The sequence below is a fragment of the Diceros bicornis genome, chromosome 14 (genome assembly GCF_020826845.1).
Source record: "Diceros bicornis minor isolate mBicDic1 chromosome 14, mDicBic1.mat.cur, whole genome shotgun sequence".
Classification (NCBI taxonomy): Eukaryota; Metazoa; Chordata; class Mammalia; order Perissodactyla; family Rhinocerotidae; genus Diceros; species Diceros bicornis.
In genome coordinates this window covers 52736368-52760536 of record NC_080753.1, presented here as the reverse complement: position 1 = coordinate 52760536, position 24169 = coordinate 52736368, and the positions used below count along the sequence as shown (strand labels likewise).

Genomic DNA, 24169 nt, shown 5'->3' with positions numbered 1-24169 from the left:
TAAAAAGGGCATAACAGCTTGGGCTGGCCCGGCTCCTGGCTTTGTTTCAAGGGGCAGCGGGCGGGTGTCACGCGTGCTAGCGCGGTTTGCAAAGCCTCAAGCGCGGTGCGTTACGCGGGGATGGTTGTCGGGCCGCAGCGACGCTAGGGGCGGGGACGCGCGGGGGCGGGGGGCGGGGGCGGGGACGGGGGCGCCCCGGCGGCGGCCGGCGGGGGAGGGCGCCGCCTGCTTCTGCCGCCCGCGGGGATTCCCCTGGGCCGGCGCCCGGGGAAGTCCCTGCGCGCGGGTACAAGAGGGCGGCGCGGCGCGGGCGCGCCACAGGCCGGCAGCCCCAGCCATGTCGCGCGGCCTCCAGCTCCTGCTCCTGAGCTGCGGTAGGGCCCCAGATCGCCTGTCGCCCCCCGCCTCCCCGCGGGACCCCCCTTTCTCGCTTGCTCACGCCTCTCTCTCCCGCTCCTTCTTACAGCCTGCAGCCTGGCGCCTGCGACGCAGAAGGTGAAGGTGGCTTGCTCGGAGGATGTGGACTTGCCCTGCACGGCCCCCTGGGACCCGCAGGTCCCCTACACGGTCTTCTGGGACAAGGTAAGCGCGGCGATTTGGTCGGCTCATTGGAGGCAGCGGGAGTCCCCACCTCCCTTAGGCTGGCGACCCCCTGTGGCCGGGAGCCGAGGGCGTCTCCCGCAGCTGAACTGGAAGTACCCGGTCTCCCGACCTGCCTCCTCTACCCGCGCCCGACCCCATCCGCATCCAGGTACAAGGCCTGTTGAGAGTTTGTTCCCGAGGACCTCGATCCTCTCCCTGCCCCTAGAGGTGGTCTGAGATGAGTGATCCAAATCAGACGTTTTGGAAGGGCGGAGAATCTCTTGGGTTAATTCTGGAGGCCACCTGTGGTTGTGGCCCGCAGGCCCGGAAGAAAGTAGCTAGGGTAGATTTGGATATCGGACGAGAAGAATGTGCCTGTATTTCTGATTTCCGGTGTTTTGTGACTATGATGCCCATAAATTTGGGGAGGAGGGAGTGGGCAATTTGAGAGGAAGGACTGAGACGTGATTCAGGCTTGTTTCTTGAGTGGTAGTTGTCTGTCAGTCATGCCATTTCTGGGATCCCCGTGCCCCCTCCCTTACTCCTTGCTGCTCTGCCCTCTGGCAGCGGTGAGAGGTCCAGCAAGGAGGGCGTCTGTGAGGGTGCGGGAGTGGCGTCCACATGTGTAAGAACACACGTCACTGCCCCTACTGTAAGACGGTTGAGTCGCACTGAGGCTTTTGTAAGGATTCTTCTCAACGGGCACATTTTCAGATTCTGAGATTATGGTTCTGGTGGCATTGCCAGGTCAAGCAGCCACTGTTTGCTGTCACTTTGGTCACCTTCTTTAATTAGGTTACTGCCACAACAGCGCCTCCAGTTTAAGCCAAAGGGATGTGGTATCCCAGCCTTACTCTGCAGCTCTCGCTGATTTGCCGTCTTACCTTGGAGGAAGTCTCTGTGCCTTTGTAGCCTTCCACAAAGTGCTAGATGTTCTCCTGCTCACCATAAAAGATGCTATAAGAACCTGCACATGTATCCGACCTTTTAACAAGGCAACAAAGGACAGTTATCTGTGTGTTTGAGTGTGTGTGTGTGTGTGTGTGTGTGTCTCCTCTCCTAACCGGATTGTCAGGTCCCCGGAAACAGACTGTACCACTGCTTTTGTGTAGTCTGCACGATACCCACCGTTTGCCCTGTTCATTGCAAAGGTGCCCAGTGAATTCAGCCTGGCACTTTGTGAGTTACAGTGGAAATGGTTCTGCCGCCTGGAGGCACCATTGTGTATAAAAGTAGGTTTATCATTAATCCTACTTCATTTCCACCTTATTCACTGTGGGTTCAGAGAACACAACAATTCCAAAATTGTTCTTGTCATAAAAATGATAGTATTTAAACAAAAACATTGTAAAACCAGTATTATTTGAGTGCTTGCCATCTGTGAAGCTCTGGGGTAAATATTTATGTACATTAGCTGTTTTAATGCTTCCAATGGGCTTATGAGATCGGTAGAATTACTATTCCCACTTTACAGATGAGAAAACTGAGCCTTAGGGAGTCCAATGAACTGCCCATGGTCACACAGCTGGCTAAGTGGCAGAGCTGGGATTTGAACCAAGCAGTCTGATTCCACAGCCTGAGCTCTTAGAGGTCTGTCTTGATGGTTCTGTTTTCTACCTCAATTACTTATGGTAAAGAAAATAAAAATGTCCCTGGGCTAGCCAGGCAGGGACTGAGTTATCTTAAAGAAGGGGGAAAACATGAAACCACTATCCCTTCCAGAGGGTAATTAAAAAAAAAGAAAACAATATTAAAATCCCTAGGGGAGTAATTAAAAAGTACTCACAAAACAAGTAGATGAAATTTCAGACTGTAAAGTTCAAGCAGTTGTCAAGTTAAATCTTCTTGTACAAGGTCATTTGGAACGAGGCAGTAAACCATAGCAATTAACCTTTGACTTCTCTTTGGATGTCAGCTGATGATGTAACTCTAATATATGTGCTTGTTTATTGAACACGGTTCTTGCATGATTTACTCGGAAGGTCTCTCAAACTCTGTTAAAAAAAAAAAAAAAGGACAGGAATCTCTTGGCATTCTCTTTTTCTGTTGGTCCATGTAATAGGGTCATTGAAAAATCATGCCACAGTTATTTTTTTAAGAAGTTAACTGTGATTGAGTAGTGGTGGGTAGGAGAGCTATGCTGTGCCAATAAACTACTCAGATACCTTGAAAGTGATAGTCATTGTTCCTTCAAGGACTTTTTAACAGGTCTCAGCATATTCTGTAGATATTTGTTATTTAATTATACTTTTGCATCGATTGTGCTTGTACAGCAAAAGTGGATAGAGTGCTCTGGAAATAAGGCCAGTGGTGAAAAATACTGAAATATTTGGTTTTACAGAAGATTAAGCATCTTGTCATTTCCCCCACAACTTTCTTGTAAAATGTTTCAGTGAAACAGAGAGGTAGCTATAGTGAGAAATTTAAACTGGGTGACCCCAGCCAGCCCAGCTCATGTCGCCTCCCTGCATCATCATTAGTGTGGTATGTAAAACCTCTTTGCACAGCCGTGGGCTGCGTGCTGGACAAGTAAAGCAGAGAATGTGGGTTTTCCCCGTCCGCCAGATTGAATCACATTCTTGCAGGCTTTCTGCATATCACAATTATGGTTATAATGACTCAAAATTTAAAATTCCGTTTACCACTCAGTTCTCCGGCACTGTGGAGCATCCTGCCACTGTCCAGTTGGCACTGATGACTTGTGGTTAACAAAAGGACCCATTGAACCATGTGTTTCTTATCATGTGCCTTGTACCAAAAAACTCAAAGCAGACGGTGTCCAATTAGTGTTTGTAACCTTAGGGTGAGTCAAGAAGGAGTGGTGTCCTTTTGATTCTCTCTGTTTCAAAGATGCAGTGAGAGGAAGCTGGAGGAGGCTGAATATAGACATACACAGGGGGTCAAAGGTGGAGCCAAGAATGGGCAGAGGTAGCCCAATTCCTGTTAACTCAACTCTTCTTTCCTGTGGACTGATGTCCTCCTAACTGGGATCCAACAATGGGTCCTCTTCTCATCTCTTCCAATATTGTACTTTTTAAGGCAATTTACTGAGAATGAATGAGAAGAAATAGAAAAGTTAATACAGTATATCCATTAAATTTAGCTTTTAAAGTTGTGACTTGGTTGTGGTCGTTTGGGGAGGTATTTTGAGAAAATATGCAAATAGACTTTGGTCTAGCACTCATTCCATTGGCTGTGACCTTGAGTTAGATTCTAGCGTAAGAGGGCACAGCACAATCCCAAGTCTGCCAGGAGTAAGAACATTCATTGAAGGGCTATATCTGTGCTTCATGCCGAGCATCACTAGGTTCACATTCTCTTTAGTGAAGCTGCATTGGGTTTGGAGGGAGATGATGACACTGGATGGAGTGTTTGGGCATGGTTGATGTTTGCCAGTAATAGTAATGAGTGGTTATTTATCAGAGAAATGTAGTACCATCTTGTGTCATGCTAGGAGCCCTGATAACCTGTGTTGATGCATAACGAAAGAGGATATATAATATCATCTCTGGGTGACACTGCGGGGGTGAGGATAGAGATGCGTCACAAGACAAGTGCCCTTTTACATGACTTCCAAGGGAAGGGAGAAAGGAGAAGTGAAACTATGATTTCAGAGAATAGAGCAGACTTGCAGTTTAAAATATTTAGAAAAGCCACAGCTGTGGCAGATCATGGGCTATCCCATGGACTAAGGGAATACTTGGAGAGCAGGTTAATGGCTTGCATGAGGCCACTTCAAAAGTTCCAGGATAGTCACCACACAGAGATTGCTTGTCCTTGATTCATTATGAAGCTGTCTTGGATGTATGTTGCTAATCTCCTATTCAACAGAGTTATATTTTCAGTCTTTACCATCTTATGTAATAATGAGTCACAAGGCAAGGGGGCACTAAGGAGAGCAGAGCGCCTTAGGAGAGGCTGGCGTTGACGAATGGGCTGGGTGGATGTCATCTGTACAGCCACAAACCCTGATGGACCCATGGAGGAGCCAATGTGTGTTACTCTCTGCATTTCCTTGATTCTAGAATGCCGTCTGTTGTAAGATAGATTTAAGAACATGCTTTTAGGAGAAAAAGGAAACATTTCTACATTAAATATGGAAGCACTGAAACATTGAAATGTGAAAACAGTGTGTGTGTGAGCATCAAAGAAAAATCATACTGTCCCCATTGGCACCTACACTACTTGACCTGGTTGAATAACTTTTAGGTCAAACTATGAAAGACATAAAGTTGGTTTTCAGGTGTCTCTCATAGTTATACTTTTATTATTTAGTAACTATTTCTAAGTCCCAAATGTATGCCCAGTCCTAGGCCTGACATTGGCTATCCCAAGATCAACACGGAACTTTTGCTAGAGGCCCGTCTTGAGCAAAGGCATGGACACAGGAATCCACAAACATTTTTGGGAACCAATAGGTAATAGTGATCTAGAAGGGAGAATTATACAGCAGAAGGCTGAGAGATAATGTCAAAAAGTAGACTGGAAACAGACTGTGAAGAATCTCGAATGCGAAACTATAAGGGCTGGAACTTTATCCTTTCGGCAGTAAGGAGCCATTGAAAATTTTTAAGCAAAGAGAATGACATAATGAAAAATACGTTAAAAGAAAAGCAGATTTCTTGTGTGAAGGACAGAATATGATTTATCCTAGAAGATGAGTCTCAGAGGGAGGTTTATTCTTTCACTACCGGGAAACTTCCATCCGGTTAACTCAGTAAGACTTGAACGCATTCATGGAATTTGCCTTCCCTTCTGTCTTGGTCACCGGTCCTGCCCATGTGGCTCTGTGGAAGAGTGGGCAAGGCAGATGTGGCTGCCTCAGAGGGGACTGTAGAAGAAGTTTCAGCCACATGAGAATGGTGAATCACTGAGCTTTTTGGACAATGATGAGACAGAGCAAAGTCGCTAAAATCTTTCAGCTTGGAAGAGGGTAGGGAGGAAGAAGGCAGCTGAAAGTTAAATAGAGAAAAGACCAAACACTTGTTTTCCATGAATAAAAGGCGGAACCTGGATCATATGAGGACTAGATTATTTTATGTCACAACACAAAGAAGAGGAAGTTAGAAGAAGGTCTCAGTGACGCAAGGGAAGGTTTTTTGTAGGACAGCACTAAAAAAAGATTCATTACCTAAAAAGGGGTTCCTCCATCTAAAACTGTTTCCATGATCCCTTCCTGGTTACTCCTGCGATAACCCCAAATTTTCTACCAACAGTCCTCAGCTCAAACCAGAGCTAGACTGAGGTACCTCCCTAAGATTCCTTTACACCCACAAGAGTACTTTTGATTTTTGTTTTTGCACTGGGGTGTATTTGGGTAAAATTCCTGTGTGTGTCATGTAGTACTGGTATAGACTTAAGAGCTCAAGATTTGTTAATATCACTTGATATTTTCCTGGAGCATCAACTAGTCTACTGTGAGTTCTTGTCTCAATTCTCCAAGAGAGGATAGATTCCAGAAGAGCTGGTAGTTGTCTAGGATTATGGGCCCACATGGGGAAAATCTATGGGAAAAGAAGGATGCTAGTTGCTGTAAATAATTCATATTCACCTTGGACCTGACTCACTGGGTCAGTTCTGGAGAGCAAAGATTCTGAATCCAATCATGCCTTGGTGTCTCCTTCCCTGAGAAGTAGGAGGCATGTAAGCCTGAAGGACAAAGCAGGACTGGCCCAGAAGCTGGAGCCATGTGGAGTTAGCCCCCTGTGTGCCACAATTATTTATGGGGTGGTGCAAGGTGCTGGTATCAGGAATCTTTTAGTTGTGAATGATTGTAATCCAATCAAAACTAGCTTAAAGAAAAGAGAATATATTGGCTTAGATGATTGAAATGGAAAAAAAGGTAAAAATCAAAATATAGTTCACACTTCAGTTATGGCTGGTGTTGTGGGTTGAATTGTGTCCCACAAAAAGATATGTCTCAGTCCTAATCCCTGGTATTTGTGAATGTGACCTTATTTGGACATAAGGTCTTTGCAGATGTAATCAAGTTGAAGTGAGGTCATGCTTGGTTAGGGTGGGCCCTAATCCAATGACTGGTGCCCTTGTAAGAAGAGAAAACAGAGACACAGACATAGACACACAGGGAGAACACCACATGAGGATGGAGGCAGAGGTTGGAGTGATGTGTCTACAAGCCAAGGAATGCCGAGGATTTCCAGCAACAGCAGAAGCTAGGAGCGAGGCATGAAGCAGATTCTACCCTAGCGCCTTCAGAGAGAGCATGGCTCTGCCAACACCTTGATTTTGGACTTTTGGCCTCCAGAACTGTGGGAGAATAAATTTGTCTTATTTTAAGCCACTCAGTTTGTGGTACTTTGTTATGGCAGCTTTAGGAAATGATACAGCTAGATTTAGAGGTTCATGAATATCCCAGGGCTTGTTGTCTTTCTCTCACCTCTTCCTTTGTTCATGTTGGTTTCATTATCAGCCTTCACGTGGCAGGGAGATAGTAGCTGATAACTGCAGAAGTGTATATCCTCCCAAGATTAAGTGCAAAGGAAAAGACTGTGCCTCTCTTCTAGTATCTCAACAAATATCTGATTATAATTAAGTGGCTTTGATTGGGTCATATGTCCATCAGAGCCAGTCTCTCTGGTCACGATGTCAGGCCTGAGATAAGTGTGCCTCCTCTAGAACCAGACGTAGTGCCCTCTGAAGGACATGAACTCAGAGCTTGTAAGGGGGTTCCTTCCAGGCCCAGCAGGACCCACAAGATGCTGATGGAAGAAGGATGGTTGGCATGAACAATGAGTGGCTCGACATTGCCTTCAAATCCCAGTTCCGAAAGGTTTTTTGTCATATTACCACGGTGCTTTAGAAAATTCAGAATGCAGTGGATATTTTGGAGACATTGTGGGTAGAAAAATAATTTCTCACTAGAGTAGAGATTGAGACTTCTAGAACAACTTTGCCAGAGAGGAGACTGGAAGTATCAGCAGTAAGGAATGACTGTTTGGGTGGATGGAGGGGAAAGCTGTCGGATAGAGCAGCAATTTCTATTACCAACATTATCATTATAAAGCACTATTCTGTGTTTGCTCATTTGATTCTTAAAATAACCCCATGAGGTAGTAAGGTAGTTACAGATGAGGAAAATGAGACTCAGAGGTGACGTGATTTACTGAAGATGACCCAGCTAACTGATGGAGAAGCTGAGACTTGACTTCAGGCCTTCGATCCCAGAGCCAGTGCCTTGTGACTTTCTCATTGTTCCTGAAATTCACTCATTCATTCAACAAATGCTTTTTGAATATTTCCTATGTGCAGGGAACTATTTAGAATGTTGAATGAAACCTTGGCTATGGAAATAAGAGAGAGGACACTATGCTATACTATCTACCTACATCATCATTGGTACCTTCACTCCAACTTTGTGAGATATAATTACCTCCCCATCTCAGGGGAGCAACCGACGCCTGAGAGCTGTTCAGTCAGTCGGCCAAGAGCAGAACTAGCCGTGGTTGGGCTGGGCTTTGGTTGCAGGTGGGCCCAACTCTGAAGCCCGTGCTCTTAATTACGTTGCCTCTGCCATACTCATAACTCTGTTAACAGCCATAAATCCAGCTCTGTCTGTTATACCCAGTAAATTTCAAAGTGGAAAATCATTTTTCCAATAAAACTACACTTAGAAAAAAAGATGTTACTGCTCATACATTCTACTCTCATTATGACATCAACCTCCGAGCCAAACTATTTTGCACATTATAAAGAGCTGTTTTTATGATGAATGGGGATTATATTGGCACTTTAATTGAGTTAGAAACCTAGGGACATGAATGTTAGTGCACTAGAAATGCAATAAAAAAAAGAAAGCTGTTCAATGTGATTGGAATATATCAGATTAATTTAATACCACCTTTAAATACTTACAATCTATACCTTTAAATATGTTTAATCAAATTGTTGGATTAATATTTATATGCATATATATGTACACACATTTTCCCCCTCAAAAAAACTCTTTTTCTTTTTAGTTTCCTATCATGTTCTTAACAGATCTCATGTGTGATAAATTTGGATTTCCAGTTTGTGATCAAAATTCTTTCTTTGCCATAGGAATGGAACTATTGTCTTCTTATATTCAAGTATGGTAATCTGGGAGGTTAGCATACATTTGGATAACACTATGTCAACTTTTAAAAAGTCACTTTCCACAATAGCGTTTTTGACTGAAATATTGCTTCAGGTTCAGCCATATTTAATTACTTATTTGATTTCTTTCATTCTAATTCAAATTTGTCCATCATTTAAAAAAAACTCAAATCACATGCCCTTAAAATTAGTACATGTATTTGCTTGATTTAATATTCAAGAAATTAAAGAGAGTTTGTTTTACTTTAGGGCTTTTGTTTACCTTAAGGTCAGATCTTCATTTTAGAGAAAGAATATGGTGTTTAAATTATTTAGTCAAATTGGAGGCCTTGTCAAAGTCTGTAGGCTTTTGGAAAATGAGATGTCCTATATTTTGCCCTTTTCTAATTCAATCAGAAAAATAGAATTGTCAGCATGGGAGTTAATGCATAGAGTGTGGATTTTTAAAATTAATTTGCCCAAATCGTGTTGTGGTTTAGCACGCTACAATATTAGCATTGTAAAGCACGCATTAAATAGTTCCCGTCATTTATGCTTGGCTGTGAATGAATCCGAGGGTTCCTTTTGTTATAAATTACTATTTCCTAAAATGCTTCTGCAGAGAGGCAATGAAACACTTTTAGATTTGCAGTGTTTAAAGAGCTGTTCGTGCCAGTGGTTGATTGTGAGCCAGCTCAAATGTTTATAAGAACTCATAAAGCAAAGCGAAGTTGAGGATGGCCCATTTGCTGTTACCTCATTTTCCTCTCCCTGAAATTCTCCTTTAGTTCTTGAACAGCACTGCTTCTGCCACCGCTGCCTCACCTGATACTGCGGTGTGATGGTGCTTGGCCACAGAGCTGAAGAAAAGAATTTGATCTTTTGCATGAAAAGTCTCTTGGTACTGCTCGTGCCCCACTTCCATCCTGAGCGCGCAACAGTAACATAAGAACGGCAACTATTTTTGCAGATGTAGGCAAATCCCAGATTCCCCAGATGGAGTCACATAAGAAGAGATATCTTAAAACGGCAAAAAGAAGGGGGAATAGGCATTGTATATACATACAGTTTGAAGCTAGAGGGAGGATTATGAAATATTTCCAAGTGCATTGTGTGAATGTACAGAAGGTTCTTTTGCTATAGTTGATCATCAGGTGGAGAGAGCTGTTCATTGCTTTGGCAAGAGTTCCCAGGTTGAGCCAGTAGTTTTCTTAGTTTGTTGGGTCTTTCAGGAAGACCCAGGAAGGGCCCATTGGAAGATGACCCCATGAGAGTTGAGATATTTTGCTGTGGTCCCATTGATGGCTGTGGCCATTCAGTAAATCCAAATTTTGCAGGTTCCTTTCCCCTTCTTCTTCTTTCTGCCTTTCTAATATTCTCACCCTGCCTTTGTTTTGCCATTTGAAAATAACTAGAGGCCTGCTGGAGGTTTTGCCAGAGGACCATGAAAATCTGACCATCAAATTAACTACATTTTATTGTTGTTACTGCCGATTTTTAAAATGAATTCTATTCTGCAAATAGGCAGAAGGCCACTGCCAGCCAGTTCTGAGCATCAGCACACACTTGCTTCAGCAGTTTCCAGCAGCCAGCATGGTAATGGGACCATCTTTATGTAAATAAGCACAATCGTTTATATTTCCACCAGCTCCAGAGGGGCTCAAAGTTTTGATCTTGACTTTCAGCAGGGCCTTTCTGAGTCGAGGAGGGGGGTCATTGGATAGGAGACGAGGCCCCCAAGGAGAAAACCAGAGGTAGATGATCTCCAGATGGTTGTTGCAGCCAAGTTTCCATCTTTTCAGATGCAGGGATTTCTAGCAAAACAGAGACCCAGTGAAATCTGTTAGAAAGAAATCAATTGAGCGCATTTGGAGGTTAATTTAGAAAAGAAAAGCAGGATGAGACATCATCGCAGACACTGCCGAGACCAGGCTGAGTTAATTAGTTCCAGTTGGCCTTGGCAGGGTGTGGGGGACCTTGGAACAGATTGACCCTGAATGGTCCTAGGCACCAGGCCCATCAAAAGCTGGTAGGAGGGTGCACCTCTGCCAGGCATCGGAAGAGGGGAGAGGTGTGGGCACGTGATAGGGCTGCAGTTTGTGGTTTAATTAGACTTGAAAAGAGAAAAATTGGGCTAAATTAGACATGTTCTAGAATCAGTTGGATGTTTTTAATTTTCTCTAAGCTTCCTTGCCCACAACTCCTTTTTTTTTTTTTTTTTGCTTTATTTTTGGACAACTAAAGGCCGCAGTCTGTAGATCCTTGATTATTTAGGAAGGAATCTTTCAACAAAAGAAGAACCATCAAGAAATGGGATATATGTTCATAGACTTTGCCTGAGAAAAGGCCATTAGTCTCAGCCCGGTGCTCGGAGTGGATGGAGCAGGGTTTCTTGCAGGAGCAATAAATCTGCCACCAGGTGTCTCTGTAGCCCACTCCACAGGAACGTTAACATGAGCCGAAGGCTGTGGAAACTGGAACCTGAGCTCTCTGTTGACCTCGTGGTGCATTCCCTAACTTAATAAATTAAGCAGAAACCACTGAGGGTGTGTGTTTGTGTGCGTGTGTGTGTGTGTGTGTGTGTGTGTGTGTGTGTGTGTATTTTCTTTCCTGAGCTGCCTCGGCCTCATAAAGTGTTGCCCTAATTCTTTGGTTATTTATTTCCCTGCCCTGATTCCCTTATGAAATGTAGGAGAGGAGATGTAGGGTGCTTTCAGAAGAGATTAAACATTGGTAGGTGCAGGAAAGACAGCAGCAGTGAAGCCTGGTAATCGCTGTGTCTTTCCCTAAAGTGGCTGTCTGGTGCTGTTACGATGCTGGGGGCAGGTAAGGAGGGCCACTGAATCCTGGGCTCCCTGCTGGTCCCCAGCTACCCAGCAAAGGGCTAGGGGCTGCCCACAACCACTAAAAACAGTGATTTGCCTTACTGTTTGTGTAAATAAGTTTTAGAAGCTTTAAAACATTTCAATGGAGGATCAATGGGCAAGTTAATTAGACAAATTAAAAATATGTCCAGGAAAGAGAGACTTGATGGTGAATGTGGTGTGTGCCTAATCATTGAAGCAGGGGATGTTGAAAACACCCATCAATTTCATCACAAAGCTAGTTCAGGGGAAGAAAACCAGCCAGATGAGTTGTTTGGTTAAATTTGGCATTTACCTGAGTCAGGCTGGTCTGTCCTGGGGACGATGATTTAAGCTGTAACTGTCCTTCCTTGTGTATCTTGATATGACTAACGAATGATTGATACATAACATCTCCACATGGCACTCTTCTCAGCTGTCTTCCTGCCTTAGCAGAGAGAGTAAGTGTGGTACATTCTGTGACATCATGGATGACACACAAATACGCAGTCTTTGAAGAACAAAGTGACTATTTACAGGAGGCGTGGATCATCCGCATCTGTGTTTTTGGTTGAGTTGTCTGGCAATAATCTTAACAGATTTTAACGTTTTATTTGGAACGTTTCCGAATAAAAGGCTGAGATACAAAAATAAGAATTAGTCAGTGGGTGAGTTGGTATCTGAAGAAAAGAAGAGAACATTTAATATAAAACAACCAGCAACAAAATATGATTCAAAGTGATTCATACACTTCATCACATCATCATCCTCAACACATCCTTATCATCAATAGCAATACTCTTTCCTTTAAATAGGGTAGAAGTTGTGCTACAAAGCCTCATAAAATGCAGTCCTGATCTTATTCCAAAAAAGATATCGCTTTTAAGAATTTTCATAGATTCTCTCCTCCTCCCCCAAAGGTCACACATACACGCAATATCTTGTTTTAAAAAAATTAGTTGAGGGTATGAAAACGGGAGGAAGAACCTTGGTGTGGAGACCAGTGCTCGCAGGTTCTGTCAGTACAGCATGATGTGATATGATTCTTTTTTAACAGCTTACGGAGGGCGGTGAGGAGAGGATGGAGATTCCCCAGGAAGATCTGCATCTCAGTGGGCAGTACCATCAGCAGAAGGAGCAGAAGGGCTCTGTAGAGGCCTCTGGGGAAAGGCTGTATTCTCTGAAGATCAGAAACACTACCAGCTGCAACTCGGGCACATACAGGTGCACTCTGGAGGACCCGGAAGGGCAGAGAAACCTAAGTGGCACCGTGATCTTGAAGGTGACAGGTGAGTGATCTGCTGCACCTGTCTTCTTGCAAAATGCATGTGCACTTTCTGCAGGTCCTAAAATTGATCCTCTCAGTCAGAGTCTAACTCAGAAGCTTTGGATCACATCTGTGGCTAGGAGCTAAATTCTACTGCAAGAATGTCTTAACTTTTTCTGTCTGTCCGTCCTTTTTTTTTTGGAATAAGGACAGATCTACCCTAGCCTGACTGGAGTGGATGTCACATGTTTTCAAACAACTAATCTGGGTGTTGTTTTTTCATATAAGAGTCCCTCGGAGCAAATAGTAAGTATCCAAGTCTAATTTTTGGAAGATGGAGACACTGTGTCATCCGGAATACATCAGATAACGGGATAGTATTGTACTGTCTGCTCATTTAAGGCTTTCTAACCTGGCCTAAGAGAGCTGCTTCATGTCTCCACCTTTTTAACATGGGAATGGCATTTCCCTCCCATTTTACAGTGATTGAAATTCCCAATACCTCAACTCAGGCCAAGGAAAAATACAAATAGTACAGCAAGAAAATAATGTTCTGATGTCAGAATACACATTTTTGCTCCATGTGGTGATACCAAGATTCGAGCGTCAAGGCAAGGATTATCTCCCTGGATTATTTTCATAACCTTTATTAAAATATACCTTGCACTTGACTTTTGCCCAACTCTTGATGGTAGCTGAGGCTTGAAATGACACATATGCTGTTGTCACAGGGTCTCTGATTTTGTACAGTAGCTGCTTTCTCCTCCTATCAGGTGTCTGAAAGGAATCTGACTTGAGATAATATCCTTATACTCACAGGAACACAATCACTGTGTAGGGGTCAGTGTTTGGATTTGGTTCTCTGTTCCACACACCCACATATGCGCATGCACGCACTTACACACAGGTGCACACACACACACACACACACACCTTATACCTTCTCGGTCTCTTGCCCTTTACACCACTTTGCTTGCCTTCACAGCCCTTATTACACCTGACATGCTGTGCTCTCTGGTTTGTTCTCTGCTGTCTCCTGGCACACAGTAGGCCCTCAGTGAATATTACTCACGTGAAGGAGAAGTGAGAGCAACCTAGCAGGGAAGAGCAGAGAGGGGAGGCACATCCTGTAGAGAGGGGAGAGAAACAGAGAGCAGCTGATTGTCTTTTCTTTCCTGCTCAAAGGCAATGTTGCCTCCAAATTAGATGGTCAGACTCTAGAATCACTTATCTGGTTCGAATATTAGCTCTGTTGCTCGTCGGCATGTGACCTTGGGCAAGTCGCTGATTGACTCTAAGCTTCAGTTCTCTCGTCTCTGAAATGGGGATAATAATATCTACAGCTAGGCTTGTTGTGGAGGTTCAATGAGACATTGCACTGAAATGCTTGGTACAGTGCCCGGGGTGGACTGAGTGCGCAATAAATGTAAGGAACCGTTAGGGTGATGGCTCTCAACAGTCACAGACTCCTGTGAGAATCCGTCCCTAGACTACTGTACAAGATTTTGAATCCAGTTTCAGAGTCAACAGCTCTCTCGAAGCCCATCCCTGGCCCCGGGGGAGGAACCTGTCTGATCATGTGCACTGCACCTGCTCCTGCCCGGGCCTGTATGCAGACTCAGTTAACAACCTCGCTACCCCAGACGACACGTTGGATGTCGTGCCTGAGTGGAGAGAGGCCATCCCTGCCGTGTCCCAACTCCTCCTGCCCTTGCCCTCCCAGAGTCCTGCAGCCACAGCCTTTAAAGCCACTTAGGGAGCTGTTCTGTAGCCCACCTTTGCTGCTGGCCTTGGTGAAGGGGCTTTAACCGTTCTACAGAAATATGTCGACTTACTGGGTAACAGCAGGGCAGCTCACCTGCCTCATTTCACAGACCCACAGTCCTCCCGAGGTGGATTCTACACAACATTCTACACAACACTGTTGAAGCTAGATGATGTACAGATTAACAAATGATGGTTCATCCGTTGAGAAGACAAAATAAAAGCCAGGAAACGCCTGATCTCTGAAATGGAGGCAGGTGGGCAGCAGGATTAGTCTGGACCAGACTCCTGGCTCTGCCACCCGCCTGAGTCCCTCAGCCTCTCTGAGCCTCGACTTCTTCATCTGTAGAGTGGGGGTCCTCAGACCTGCCTCTGAAGATTCAGTGAGATGCTGTATGTCAGTCCCATTGCACACAGCTGGGCAGAGTGAGAGCGAGCGCTGGCTGCTGCTGCGGCCGCCGCCACCGCTGTCATTACTGTGGTTCTTCCCTTCAGCACAGGGTGAGGGTAGAAATGGGAGACAAGTAGGACTTAAAAAAGCAGGAGCAAAGCGTTCTCAGTTATTTATCATGGTAGAAAAGTCCTGTTAAATGGCTTCATATTTTACTTATTTTTTTTTTTAAGGATGCCCTAGGGAACACAAAGAAGACTCTTTTAAGAAATACAGAGCTGAGATTGTTCTGCTGTTGGTTCTGGTCGTTTTCTACTTAACACTCATCATTTTCACTTGTGTAAGTATCTTTTTAAAACATCTATTATTATTAAAAGATCACCTGAGGCCCCAATCCGAATATGTTTTGTAGCTAGTGTGAATCATTCAATAATGGTGAGAGATGTTATTCTCCGAACCCTGGACCAGTGGAGGCCCCGCACTGTGAGCATCATTACAGGAGGCCCCCAGCTTGTTTTTCATCTAGTGGTTCTGCACAGAGCACTGTGAAGAGAAAACGAAGTAAGATATGTGAAGGAGCTTTCAGTTGCCAAAGGATCACGCTGAACACCAGGGGGCCTTGTAGTTACAGTGGTAGAAAGTGCAACACCAACTGGCCACCCTTGGGGGCAGAGGCACCGTTCTTCCTGTAGGCAAGTGAGCAAGCCAGGCTACGCCAGTGATAGGTCAGTCTCCTTCCCCTGCCCTGGAACTGTTTTCTCTTAGGAGTTCTTCCCTTGTGTTTTTGGTATTTCTTAAGAATTAACCCTGAGAAGCCAGAGTGGTGGGCTACACAGGGAGTGTCCTGGGGTGGAGGATGGCTGGCCAGTGCGTGGGTGTCCTTGACATACCTTTGAGCTATTGGTAGCAGGCTGCAGCTTAAACCCCCTGAGCCTCGCCATGCATGGCTGCTCACCTGGGTTGACAGTAGTCGTGAGGGAGCAGGGCCAGCAAGGGGCCTGACCCACTAGGAGGTGGTCTGTCCCATGTGTTTCAATACCATCTGGAAGGGCTGGTCACTTAGGGACCAGGACACACCTCACCCAGGAGCTATCCCAGGGCTAGTTCTCTTCACTCACTGTGGCCTTCTATTCACTTACTTGCCTCTCTGGCTGAGCATGCATCTCTCTGGCTGCTATTTTAGACATCAGTCAATCAGAAGACTCCACTGAGCGCCTACTGTGCACAGCTCCTCATGCTAGGCACTGTAGGGGATATAAAAAGGTGTAAGACATAGTTCCTGACCTCAAGGAACTTACAGTTTGGTCATTAGAATTATTTGTGCATAAGAAGATCATTAGAATTACTGAGCAGTATATTTAAAAAATGAGTGACTTTACTTTCTTGTTGGCAAATGCCTGTTTCTATGGGCACTGATTTTTCCATACAAATAACTAACAGTAGGGGCTTGAAATGGCCCCAGTCTGTAATCAGTGCATCTCCTGGTCAAAGCTTGGAGATACCAGTGAAATAGTACAAGCCCATTGTAGCGTGAGTGAGGTAGCCAGTATAACGAGGGCTTCTAGAATGAGCTGTGTCCAGCCAGCTTAGCGAATGGAGTTTAAATCAAGGTGACAACTGATGCAGTTTTCCGATTATTCACTTTTCAACTTATCTCTGTTTTGATTTTCTCTTTCAGAAGTTTGCACGACAACAGAGTATTTTTCCAGATTTTTCTAAACTTGGCATGGAACGAGCTTTTCTCCCAGTCACCTTCCCAAATAAGCATTTGGAGCCAGTGACTCCTCACAAGACAGAACTGGTGTGAGCAGGATTTCTGCGGGTTGTTTTTTCTGAAGTCAAAGTCTCAGTGGTGTGCAAGCATGTCACACTGGACAAGAGAAGACTGCACCCCACACTGAAGATGGCATCCTTCCTGTGAAGTCCTTCAGCTGACTGAAGCATCTGAAAGTGGGTCCCACCCCACTTTTTGTGAGAAGGACCTTGAAAACAATTACAGGACCACATAGCATGGGGCCACCTACAGGGTGCTCTCTAATGCTGGTTCATCACAGCTACCTTCTTACCATTTCATTCAGCTATCTGGTCAACCTCTTGGAAATTTTTTCAGTCATATAAAAGCTATAGGGAGATGCAGTTGGAAAAGGGTCTTGGGAAATATGAATGCCAGAGCTGGCCCTGTGACAGACTCTTGAGGACAGCTGTCCTCTTCCACATCTGGGAAACATCTCTTTGAATTTGCTGTGTTTTCTTGCACTAGCCCAGATGTTTTATGTCTGGGAGAAATTGACAGGCCAAGCTGTGAGACAGTGGGAAATATTTAGCAAATAATTGCCGGGTGTGAAGGCCTTGCTATTACTAAGGAGTATTATGTGTACATAGAAGTAACAGGTCAATGAACTGTTCCCCAACAAGGCTTTTTCGTCTGGGAAAGACATCCATAAAGAAGCAATAAAGAAGAGTGCCACATTTATTTTTATATCTATATATACTTGTCAAAGAAGGATTTGTGTTTTTTTCCCTTTTGAAATCTATGCCTATGGTTAGCTATCGTTGCTAACTGACAAGCAGACTGAATATGGAGAGTGAGAAGAAGTCAGAGAAGGTAACAATAGGATAGAGAGCTATTTAGTGACTTGATGGACATGCTGGACCAACCATGTAATGTGGGCTCTAGCCACCGTTGTCCTGCTACCTGATCTTGGGCAAGATCCTTATGGTTTCTACATTCTCGTTTGTAAACCAAAAGTTTGTTGTGTGAGTTGATTGAAATAATGTATGTGAAAATCCTTTGAAAAAGTATAAAGCACTATACAAGTTCTAAACTCCAGTGGGTCCCTATCCTTATTACTACAGTGGTGTTCTGGGCATGAGAGAATGCCTTTCATTTTTCATGTTTTCAGTTGTTCCAAACAAAGAAGGCTATGAAGGGGGGCGGCCGGTGGCGCAAGGGGTTAAGTGCACGCTCTCCGCTGCGGCAGCCTGGGGTTCGCGGGTTCGGATCCCGGGCGCGCACTGACGCACTGCTTGTCAAGCCATGCTGTGGCGGCGTCCCATATAAAGTGGAGGAAGACCGGCACAGATGTTAGCCCAGGGCCAGTCTTCCTCAGCAAAAAGAGGAGGATTGGCAGATGTTAGCTCAGGTCCCATCTTCCACACACACACACACAAAAGAAGGCTATGAAGACGACTTTCCCATAATCTTTGGTATGAATTCCTTTGGGAAAGTGAGGAGGCCAGTTCAGTGGTCTGTTCTTGAAGCACCAGCCAAAAGTCCTCCAAGATACGGACACACAGAGGCCACTGGGCCGTGGGGAGAAGGGAGTTCACAAAATGTTGCGTTGACATTTTGGCAATTGTTGGGTTTCTCTTATCAAACTTGACACTTTCCCTACTTATTTTCCAAAGAGAATACGGCCCACACTAATATGAAAGAGTAAAAGAGATGCCAAGTTGATTTAGTGTTTTTGCCTCTTCATCAAGGATTTCATGTTTTAAACGTATGCATGTGAATAGGGAGTGTTTTTCTTTTTTATATTTAAAACTACTCATAAGACTTTGGGATGAGTGCTGGGGTGTCCGTAAACTAGATTGAGAACCAGAAACCAAGATGAAATTCTAGAGAAGAAAGATCAGTTGAGTCCTTCCTCTGAGAGGGAGGGCATCTATGGCAGGTAGGCCTCTATGAAACAGCACCTCTTCCTTCCCAAAGATGCTCCTGAGTCCATCCTCAAGTGGCCTTGCCACCAGGTAGTGCATGATCAGTTTGACCACATGTGACCACAGGTGTGAGGAATGGAAAGAAGGAGAGTTTCCACTTCAGAAGGATGTGTGAAGTCAGGGTCTCTGTACCTGGGATTCATGGGGTTTCACTGAAGATTCTCAGTAGGTCCATTACCCCAAAAATGGTAAGAATAATTTAGTACAAGTGGTTATAATAGTTATAAAAGCATCATAGGTGAATCTACTTTGGAGAACATCTCTTTGTAAAGATGAATGCCCATAAAATGTCTGTAAAAGCTGTAGATTCTCTTTCAGTGGAATCAACTCCGTTCTCAAATCCTTTAACAAAAGTGCTGCAGGGACAGTTTAGCATGGAAATTAAGAACTCAGATTTGAAGCCCAGCCTTATCGCTTAGAAGTTTTACCACCTAGGCAGGGGCCTTGCCTCTCTGAGCCTCAGTTAGCAGATCTTTAAAATAAGAACAAGAATAGGGGCCGGCGGGTGGCTTAGCGGTTAAGTGCGCACGCTCCGCTACTGGTGGCCCGGGTTCGGATCCCGGGCGCGCACCGACGCACTGCTTCTCCGGCCGTGCTGAGGCCGCGTCCCACATACAGCAACTAGAAGGATGATGTGCAACTATGACATACAACTATCTACTGGGGCTTTGGTGGCGGGGAGAAAAGGAGGAGGATTAGCATGGTTGTTAGCTCAGGGCTGATCTTCCTCACAAAAAAAAAAAAACGAATAAGAATAGTGTCTGCCTAATAGGTTTGTTGTGAGGATTAAATGAGGTAATATCTCTAAGAGCTTAGCCCAGTGTCTGGCGAATAGAAAACCCTGGATTAACATTAGAACAAGAAAGAAGAGAAAGTGACAGTGACCATGAATCTTTGACAGACAAAGTGCTTTTGTTAAAAGGAATGAATGACTTGGTGGGGGAGTCATGTTGCTTTCAGAGGATTAATACACGATGAAACTAAATGCTTAATGACCATTAGAATTATAGTACCTGAGAAACCAGGGAGAGGGGCCTGCCCTTCATCAATTTTGGCTGACTTAAGCTAAAAACACGATGGAAATTTGAGATCAAGTTGACTCAACATTTCACACCTAGTCTTTGGTATAAGAGAAGTTGTGTGTGTGCGCGTGTGTGGTGGTGGTGGGGGGTGGTCCTGGTGGGCAGGGCAGAATTTATCAAGGAGAGTGAATTGGCTTGCCACTGCCTTGATTGAGACCTATCAAGGTATTTCAGAGGAAGGTAGATAACCATGGACCATATTTATTCTTTGTCTCCACTGCCAGAGAAAGCTTTGTTCTTGGAGCCTCCTTTGTCTCTGGAATTAGATCTACAGTTATAATAATTTAACCTTGGGATGTCCTAAGACACAAACACAGGGATGAATATCAGCTCATCCTTCCAAATGAAGGCCTGTGGTTTTTGTTTTCATAGTAATTCTTAGCAAGTTTCATCATAGAAAATACTAAGCTGCACTGACAGAACCCAGCAGAGCCCGATTATTTGCTGGGGCTGCAGAAGAGATCTGACAGCAGCCTGTGGACATGGGGAGAGTACATGAGGCTTGCGTGTTTGACCCCACAGCACAGTAAGAGTGGGGAGTCTCTGGATAACTCAGTCTGGTTCCTCACCTCTTTCCTCATTGGCAACTTTATTTGGCTGCATTAACTGGATAATTGTTTATTACTCCATCTTTCCTCTGTAAAAATAGCCAAAGGCCTGGAAATCCTAGGATAGGAGCTGTTTGCTTAATTCAACGGCAATTGTTCCTCATAGTTTTGCCACTGACCGTTTGCAGAGCCAGATTTGATCTAATTGGTTGGTAAGATACAATCAATCACTTCTTTAGTCAGAGTCTATTATTTCTATTTTTTGTCTTCTCAAGACTAGATGTACTTATTTTCTAACTTTCACCATTAAATTGTATAAGAAGTCACACTTGTACCACCTGCCTTTTTGTAGTGTCTGTCGAATGGATGAAATTATACATAAGTATATTTGTTGAGCATTTACTCCAGACATAATACTGTTGTAGGCAGTCTGTGTAATACTCAAAAGCAAGAGACAATCCTTCCTTTCAAGGAGTTTACAATCCAGTGGAGGGAGAAATGAGCTCAGAGCTGTAAGTACCACTACTTGTTTTACTTACCATTAGCAAGTAGACAGAGAATAGTGGGAACACAGAAAAAGGACTGTGGGAGGTTCCAAATTCTTGTGGGAGCACCTTAGAAGACTTTAAAGAACTGATTCCATTTGAACTTGGACTTGAAAGATAAGCAGGATTTTCAATAGTAGTAATGGGACGGGGGGTGGGAAAGGCAAAGGCAGAAAGGTAGAGAGCACCCTTGAACAGAGAAATGTATGAGAGTTTTTGTGGGCACAGGGCACCCACAGCCCAGGCCAACCAGGGAGAAAGCGATAATGGAGGATAGACAAGTTCTTGTAGAGAATTTGTATGGTGGGGCAGTATCGAAGGATTTTTAGTTGGGGAGCCATATAATTAGATCCATTTCTAGGCTAATTACCAGAACAACAAAGTGAAGGGTGAAATGAAAGAGCTGGAGGAGATGGGAAGAAGAATACCATCTAGCAGGCTGATGGAAGCCCACAGAAGCACAGCATCAATGGAAGAGAAAAGAAGGAATAGAAACAAGCTGGTTCCCAAATGTTGTCCTTTCTGTTTTCAGTCCTAGCTTTTCTCATGACCCTAGCTGCTGTACATACTTTTTATTTTTTACTTAGGTCTCCTTTCCTTTTTAAAAACAACAGAATGGAAAAAAAGAAACTATCCCTTCCATCTTGACCTCTACATAACAGGCTGAACTTAGTCATCTTAGACCACAGAAGAGGTCCCCGTGTGTCATAGCCATCGTGACAGCTAATAGAAAGCTTCTGGTGCTGCTAGAATCGTAGATGTTTCATGACAAAAGCTGGTTTTATCCATCTTAACTCCCACTCCAGCCTCAACTTTCCTGTCCCAGCAGATATTCCTGGTTTTCTCCTTATATAATTTGATATTATTTTTGATCAGCAATTAGTTGATTTAGGAAATACAGGGTGCATCATCCGAGCTCTTTAGGTTTATTTTTCCCGTTTACAATCATAGAGCTAACATTTGCTTCTTTCATTGGTTCTGTACCATCATACTTTTGTCCGACTGATTACATTACGTTATTTCTCCTTAGTGATTTTTAAAAATAAAATCTTACAGCAGTTGGTTGACTAACAGACCTTGCAAACAAAGTTGTGGATAAACCAAAAGATGCATTCAAGGGATCCTAACAGGTTGTGTGTGGGCAACGTGGGAAGGGTCTGAATACATTTTAGAGAAAAGGAAATTGGCTGTGTAACATTCTTTGTTGCCCCAGAGCTTGATAAATTGTGCAGGAGCCCCACTTCGTCCTTCAGAGACAAGGCATTTCACTTGCAGACGTATCTGCTTCCTTTTCCACTTCTTTATTTCATTCTCCCCATGGGATCCCAGGCAAGCGCACAGTTAGGCAACAAAGAACTATCAGGAAAACATCATCTAGGTGGGATGTATGTGTTTCCATGGTTCCTGAGAAGTTAGGGGGATGGAAGGAGGTGAAACTTGGGCGCTGAAAGCAGACCTTCTCTTCCTTCCTCCTTTCAAAACATAAACATGTGCAGAATCCCTCTGGGCAAGGGAGACAGACCTCACTTAGTGGTTCATTCAGATTCTGCATGGTAAGGAGATATTGTTTTATTCTTCGTTATAAGAGGGGCCATTTCTTCAAATTGACCATTTCTCTCCCCTCCCTCTTTTCCAAAGTAGCCTGTTTACAATCTACTTTTGTCGATTACAGTACTTAGTAGAGACAAGTGGAGAGAAATTCAGACACTGAAAAGCTTCAAGACGTCCCACAGAGTCGGAATGCTTTTTTCAAAGGGAAAAAAATCTGCAAATGTGTATGTGCTTGCCTATGTACCCGAAGGAGCCAGCTGGACAGCCCTTAAAGGGCACGCATTCAGGAATAACAAAAGCCCATGTCAGAAGTCAAGGGACAGGAGGCTGAGAACTAATAATAATTTTGCACTTACGCAGCAGTTTTCATCTGAAGACCTCAGAGTGCTTTATAAACAGTAATTAAATTGCCCCCCAGCCCTGTGAGATGGCTGTGTATCAGGATTTCTAATTTGCAGGGGTGGAGGAGGAGAAAGGCATGCATGGAGTGAAGTTGGAACCAGGCCACGCTACAATGCATGTGGACTCGGAAAAAGCAGTGGGACCTTTTCCCCCTGAACCTAAGGCTGTGGTCACGTGTCATGGTACCTGCTAGGCCGAGGGGGAGATGGTCTGGAGACAGAGCTATCCAGGATGACTCCCAGCAGGACCCAGTTTATGCATAAAGTGAATGGAAGGCTGCCTGCACTGGGCTTGGAGGGTGCCGGCACCATCTCCCGCACAAGCTCATCACCACGTGCCAGATTGCCATCATTACAGACTCAGCCCTTCATTCCTTTAGTGGGACTTGTGATGGCAAATCGGTTTCACCTCAGGTGCTGGCTCTGACTGCTTGGAGATACAGCCAGGACAGCTGCGTGGAGAAGGATTGAGGTGTCTAGTCTGCCACAAAGAAAATCCCGTGATCGATGATTGATGTCTGCTCTGCATGTGGCAGTTAGTTATTGTGAGTTGAATTGTGGCCCCCAAAAAGATATGTTGGAGTCCTAGCCCCCCATACCTATGAATGTGACCTTATTTACAAATAGAGTCTGCAGATGTAATGAAGATGAGATCATGCTGGGATCATGATGAGGGTGGGCCTTAAATCTGATGACTGGTGTCCTTATAAGAAAAGGGAAATTTGGACACAGACACACAAGAGAACGCCATGTGAAGATGGAGGCAGAGATTGGGGTGATGTGTCCACAAACCAAGGAAGGAGTGGAATTAGTGGCAACCACCAAAACTAGAAGAGGCAATGGAAGAAGTCTTTCCTTGAGCCTTTGGAGGGAGCACTGCCCTGCCAACACCTTGAGTTTGGACTTCTCACCTCCAGAACTGTGAAAGAATACATTTCTGTTGTTTTAAGCCACCCAGTTGGTGGTACTTTCTTACAGCAGCCCTAGGAAATGAATGCAATAGTCTAAATATTGGACGCTTCCAAATGCAGGATCATTAAAACGGTAATCTATTTAAAAACACATCCCACCATTGTAATAAGTGCAGGAAGGTTTCCTGGAGGCATTGGGCTGTGACAATGGAGAGGAGGACAGGGTGGGCTCATCATAATGGTGATGAAGGCGACATCACTGTGGTCCTCTGGCATGGCACACACTGATGGTTCTCAGCCACTTAGATGTCTTGGTGGGTCACTTCTGTTGAACGTGTTGATTTGCAATTGTGAAAATGCATCTAACACATTCTATTTCTTTGTTTTTTTGTTTTTGTTTTCGGTGAGGAAGATTGGCCCTGAGCTCACATCTGTTGCCAATCTCCCTCTTTTTGCTTGAGGAAGATTGGCGCTGAGCTAACATCTGTGCC

The 24169-nt window shown here is 44.4% G+C and overlaps 1 protein-coding gene across 2 annotated transcripts; it reads left to right on the top strand.

Moving 5' to 3' along the window:
• Positions 1-307: 307 nt before the first annotated feature.
• CD83 (CD83 molecule) lies at positions 308-17760 on the top strand. Of its 2 annotated transcripts, none has more exons than XM_058555232.1 (5): positions 308-374; positions 467-582; positions 12556-12787; positions 15154-15260; positions 16602-17760. In XM_058555232.1, exons 1-5 carry the CDS (start codon positions 338-340, stop codon positions 16725-16727), a joined length of 618 nt encoding a protein of 205 aa, XP_058411215.1. In that variant the 5' UTR covers positions 308-337; the 3' UTR covers positions 16728-17760. The 2 variants fall into 2 exon arrangements, with proteins under 2 accessions (XP_058411215.1, XP_058411213.1); XM_058555230.1 differs by having other exon boundaries at positions 16599-17760.
• Positions 17761-24169: the final 6409 nt, after the last annotated feature.